The sequence below is a fragment of the Cebus imitator genome, unplaced genomic scaffold (genome assembly GCF_001604975.1).
Source record: "Cebus imitator isolate Cc_AM_T3 unplaced genomic scaffold, Cebus_imitator-1.0 Scaffold52, whole genome shotgun sequence".
Classification (NCBI taxonomy): Eukaryota; Metazoa; Chordata; class Mammalia; order Primates; family Cebidae; genus Cebus; species Cebus imitator.
The window spans coordinates 7,063,260-7,069,409 of NW_016107367.1; the positions used below are offsets into that span (position 1 = coordinate 7,063,260).

Below are 6,150 nucleotides of genomic sequence, written 5' to 3' on the forward strand. Positions count from 1 at the left end.
CTCTGCCTCCTGGGTTCAGGCAATTCTCCTGCCTTAGCCTCCTGAGTAGCTGGGATTACAGACACACGCCACCATGCCCAGCTGAATTTTTGTATTTTTAGTAGAGACGGGCTTTCACCATGTTGACCAGGATGGTCTCGATCTCTTGACCTCGTGATCCACCCGCCTCGGCCTCCCAAAGTGCTGGGATTACAGGCTTGAGCCACCGCGCCTGGCAAATATTTTATTCTTAAGTTGACATTTATATTTTACATTTCATTTTATTTATATGAAAGTATTTTAAATAATTATTTTTGTCACCTTATTCAGGAAACTGAGCCAAAGCTGTCACCAAGCTGGAACCCCAAAATTGTTTATGAGCCACACCCACAGCTAACTAGAAATTTACCAGACATAGCACCCTCTGACCCAGTGCAAATTGGAGGGTTAATTGGTAGGTTGGAGTTGAGTCTCACATTGAAACAGAATGAAGTACTTCCTGGAGCTAAGGTCAGTGTTTGTTTCACTTTCTATAGTAAAACCAAAATAAAAGTACAAGTATTCTTTATTCTATGCAGTGATTCATTGATTGATTACTGCAGATTATCCTGTAACTAATGTATACTGCTGTCACTGAGTTAGCATTTTTACTGTCAGTTGATGCTTCTGTCCTAGGCCACAAAATTTATGTGAGGACTGCCTTTGCCCTACTGTTGCAGCTCAGATTTTATAAAGAGCTGCCTTCTACACTCATTCTCCCGTATTCCAACAATTTGAAACCGAAAAACCTCTCTTTTTTTGTATTAGGCATGGTTTCATTAATTCACATAACTAGGAATTTATTTAAAAATTTATTTCTGTTGTCATAAAATTAAGTTTAGAGGAAAAGAGATTTGGAAAGCAAGAAGAGTGTAGATGTTTTTAAAACTATATATATTTAAAAATATCTACCTATTTTGAACAGAATGACAATTTTTATATAGTTGTATAATATTTGTGAAGAGATAGGCTTTTTCCATTTCTCATAGCTTTAAAATTTTTTGGCATAAAATCTGTATGATTTATCACCTTTACTTTTATTTTGAGGTGGGGTTCTACTTCCGTTGCCCAGGTTGGAGTTCAGTGACAAGATCTTGGCTCACTACAGCCTGGACCTGGACTCAAGCAATCCTCCCACCTTAGCCTCCCAAGTAGCTGGAATTATAGACACATGCCACCATGCCTAGCTAATTTTTGTATTATTTTTTTGTAGAGACAGGGTCTCACTCACTATGTTGCCTAGGCTGGTCTTGAACTCCTGGACTGAAGCGATCCTTCTTGCTCAGCCTACCAAAGTGTTGGGATTATAGGCATGAGGCACCTCACCAGAAACCTTTACTATTTTTAAGTGTATAGTTAAGTGGTAATAAATAAATTTATAATCTTTTTCCCTTAATTTCCCTACTGTTCTCAACCTTTGGTAACCATCAGTCTACTCTGTATCTTCATGAGATCCCCTTTTTTTAGCTCCTGCATATGAGTGAGAATATGCGTTGTCTTTTTGTGCTTGGCTTATGTCACTTAACGTAATGGCTTCTAGTTCCGTTCATGTTGTTGCAAATGACAGGACGTCATTATTTTTTATGGCTGAGTAATAATTCCATTGGGTGTATATACCACATTTTCTGTATCCATTCATCTGTTGATGGACATTTAGAATGAGTCCATATTTTGGCTCAGAATGTGTGTGTGTGTGTGTGTGTGTGTGTGTGTGTGTGTGTGTGTATCATATATTCACTATGTGAATAGTGTGCAGTAAACATGGCAGTGCAGATATCTCTTTGGTGTATTGCTTTCCTTTCTTGTGGGTATATACCTAATGTAAAATTGCTGGATCATATGGAAGTTCTATTTTTAGTTTTTGTTGTTGTTGTTGTCCCTTTGTTTTCTTTTTTCAAAAATTTCAATAGTTTTTGGGGTACAGTTTGTTTTTGGTTACATAGGTGAGTTCTTTAGCGGTAAATTCTGGGATTTTAGTGTACCTTTCACCTGAGCAGTGTGCACTGTACCCAATATGTTGTCTTTTATCCCTCACCTCCCTCCTAACTTCCCCTCCTCCTGAGTCCCCACGATCCATTGTATACCTCTGTATGCTTTTACATTCTCATAGCCCAGCTCCCACTTATAAATGAGAACATATGATATTTGGTTTTGCATTCCTGAGTTCCTTCACTTAGAATAATGGCCTCCAGTCCATCCAAGTTGCTGCAAAAGACACTATTTTGTTCCTTTTTATGGTTGAGTTAGTATTCCATAGTGTGTATGTGTGTGTGTGTATACACACACCACATTTTCTTCATCCACTCGTTGGTTGATTAACATTTAGGTTGATTTCGTATCTCTACGATTTCGAATCGTGCTGCGTGTGCATCATGTAATGACTTCTTTTCTTTTGGGTAGATACCAGTAGTGGGATTGCTGGGTCGAATGGTAGATCTACTTTTAGTTCTTTTTTTTTTTTGAGATGGAGTCTTGCTCTGTTGCCCAGCCTGGAGTGCAGTAGTGCGATCTCGGCTTACCACAACCTCCGCCTCCCGGGCTCAAGGGATTCTCCTGCCTCAATCTCCTGAGTGGCTGGGACTACAGGTGCATGCCACTGTGCCCGGCTAATTTTTGTATTTCTAGTAAAGACAGGATTTCACTATGTTGGCCAGGCTGGTCTCAAACTCCTGACCTTATAATCTGCCCTCCTCGGCCTCCCAAAGTCCTGGGATTACAGACATGAGCCACTGTGCCCAGCCTACTTTTAGTTCTTTAAGGAATTTTCATACTGCTTTTTATAGTGGTTGTACTAGCTTATATTTCTACCAGCAGTATAAAAGTGTTCTTTTTTTGTGACACCCATCCCAACATCTATTGCTTTTTGACTTTTTAATTATGGCCATTCTTGCAGGAGTAAGGTGGTGTTTCATTGTGGTTTTAATTTGCATTTTCCTGATGATTAGTGATGTTGAGCATTTTTCATGTTTGTTGGCTGTTTAAATATCTTCTTTGAGAAATGTATATTCATGTCTCTTGCCTACTTTTTGATGTAATTATTTTTTTTTCTTGCTGACTTGTTTGAATTCCTTGTAGATTCTGGTTATTAGACCTTTGTTAGATGCATATTTTACAAATATTTTCTCCCACTCTGTGGGTTGTCTGTTTACTCTGCTGATTATTTCTTTTGCTGCACAGAGCTTTTTGGTTTAATCAGGTCCCATTTATTTTTGTTTTTGTTGCATTTGTTTTTGGGGTCTTCGTCATGAATTTTTGTCTAAGCCAATGTCCAGAAGAGTTTTTCCAATATTTTCTTCTAGAATTTTTATGGTTTCAATTCTTAGATTTACATCTTTGGTCCATCTTGAGTTGATTTTTGTACAGGGTGAGAGATGAGGATCCAAGTAAATTCTTCTACATGTAGCTTGCTAATTTTCCCAGCATCATTTATTGAATAGGGGGTCCTTTACCCAATTTTTGTTTTTGCATTTGATGAAATTCAGCATCCCTTTATGATAAAAACTGTCAACAAAATAGGCATAGAAGGGACTTACCTCAAAGTAATAAAAAACATATATAACAAACTTAACAGCCAACATCATACTGAGTGGGGAAAAGTTGAACGCATTCCCCCTGAGAACTGGAACAAGACAAGGATGTCCACTTTCACCACTTATATTCAACATGGTACTAGAAGTCTTAGCCAGAGCAGTCAGACAAGAGAAAGAAATAAAGGACATCCAGATTGGAAAAGAGGAAGTCAAAATACAACTGTTCACCAATGCTATGATCATACACCTAGAAAACCCTAAAGACTCATCCAAAAGGCTCCTAGATCTGATAAGTGAATTCAGTAAACTTTCAGGTTTCAAAATCAATACACACCAATGAGTAGCAGTGCTATACACCAACAATGGCCAAGCTAAGAATCATATCAAGAACTCTATTCCTTTTACAACAGGGGCAATAAAATAATAAAATAAAATAAAATAAAATGAATAAGACAATAGTTGGAATATACTTAAGGAACTGAAATAGCTCTTCAACGAAAACTACAAAACACTGCTGAAAGAACAGATGACACAAACAAATGGAAACACATCCCATATTCATGGATGGAAATAATGCATATTGTGAAAATGACCATACTGCCCACTACAATCTACATATTCAATGCATTTCCCATCAAAATACTGTCATTTTTCACAGAACTAGAAAAAGCCCTAAAATTCATATGGAACCAGAAAGGAGCCCACATAGCCAAAATAATACTAAGCAAAAAGAACAAAATGTGGAGTCATCACATTACTGGACTTTATACTATAAGTCTGTAGTTAGCAAAACAACATGGTACTGGTATAAAAGTAGGCATTTAGTCCAATGGAACAGAATAGAGAATCCAGAAATAAAGCCAAATGCTTACGGCTAACTGATCTTTGACAAAGCATACAAAAACATATTTTTAGAGGAAACTTCATACTGTTCTCTATAGTGGTACTATATACACTATACTAATTTACATCCCTACCAACAGTGTATGAGGGTTCTGCCTCTGATACAGTGCCTTTGACACTGTATAAAGACACTGTATAAATACAACTGTATTTGTCTCTTAGGGAATCATATTGATCAGTCTTATGGAGAACCAGGAAACTTGCATTTACTTAGCTAAAAATTATTTGTTAAGCATTATTTTCACTACTTTGAAAACAAATTATATAATCTCTATAAAATGTAGTTTTAATTAAGAAGATACCAGGATTTATTCATCTGTTTATTTACTGATCTCCCTAGTTGTAGATGTTTGAGTGACCACCATATGCTCGTCGCTTACTTGTCCAAGTTCTTGGGACAGATGCAAAAATGAGTGGAATACAATCTTTGCCCGGTAAAAGATAGAGTAAGGGATATGGAAATTGCTATGGGGACATGGAAGAAGGAGCCACTAAACACATGTGAATATATATAAAACGATTTTTCAGTTACCATGTTACATTGAAGAATCTCCGGAAATCTCTCCTTGGATTGGAACCTCTGACTAGAGTTGGAGGAGGAGGAAGAGGGTTGGAATGAAGACATTACTATTACTGATTACTTGGGCCCCTTTTGTTTACTGCTCTGTCCTTCAGATGGTGCAAAATCCTTTCACAAGGTCATAAGGCCCTATTGTAAGTAACACGTTGGGATTGTTAGCAGAACAACAGATAGTCAAAGGGTTATGTAACTGCAGGGAATCCTCTGTGAGGAAACGTCCTTGGGAAACTAATACTAATAATAATATGCTTATGTCCTTGGGGAATGCATTTGCCATGTCTGTAAGGAGGAGGAAGCATAGCAATAACTTTTATAGTTCCTTTTTGGTTAATTATATGTATGCTTTTATATTTATGTAAACCCAAACTTTTGTACATAATGTGTTGATTTGTACAAATGTCTTTTATAATGAAACATTATGTATACATTTGTATAAATGTATAAATACATGTTACTTTTAGAGTTCTGTATATTAGGACAAATGAACATCTGGAAAAATTGCATAGTGGCATTGTGTGCCAGCCAATATTTAATATTTAGAGATATTATCCTTTCCTATAGAGTAATTTTTGTGTAATGATGAGTATTTGAGTATAATTTGTTTTTATTTAATGTAAATGATGCTAAATGGAAAAAGACAAGTTCTGGATTTTAGTATTGAGAAATGTAGATATCATAAAATGTAGCGTAAATAAAGATGGCATTAATTAGGGGTGCTCGAAATGTCAGATCTTTAATCTCTTTCTGATGTACATTAGACTTCACTCTTTCAACAGTGGATTCAAAATGTTATGAAAGATTGTATTTTTTATTTTTAAGTTCTCAGAATAGTATTACCTTGAGTAGTGTGTAAGTCTATGTTTCATATATTCAGTTTTAGCCTATGTTTTTAGGAACACATTTTTACAAAAATAGGAGACTGCCCATATTGAATTTAGAGATGTTTTGTTTCAGTTACCATCTTACATTGAATTGAAATTTGTTTTTTAGCCGGGCGCGGTGGCTCACGCCTGTAATCCCAGCACTTTGGGAGGCCGAGGCGGGTGGATCACAAGGTCTAGAGATCGAGACCATCCTGGTCAACATGGTGAAACCCCGTCTCTACTAAAAATACAAAAA

The 6,150-nt window shown here is 36.6% G+C and overlaps 1 protein-coding gene across 3 annotated transcripts in view; it reads left to right on the forward strand.

Annotated features, from left to right (window-relative positions):
* The window catches only part of ATG2B (autophagy related 2B), a 90,819-nt gene that overhangs the window by 21,397 nt on the left and 63,272 nt on the right, over positions 1–6,150 (forward strand). For all 3 annotated transcript variants that reach the window (XM_017528175.2, XM_017528176.2, XM_037738348.1), the window contains exon 6: positions 310–489. In XM_017528175.2, coding sequence (XP_017383664.1) covers positions 310–489 — 180 coding nt within the window. The remainder of the gene's footprint in view (positions 1–309; positions 490–6,150) is intronic.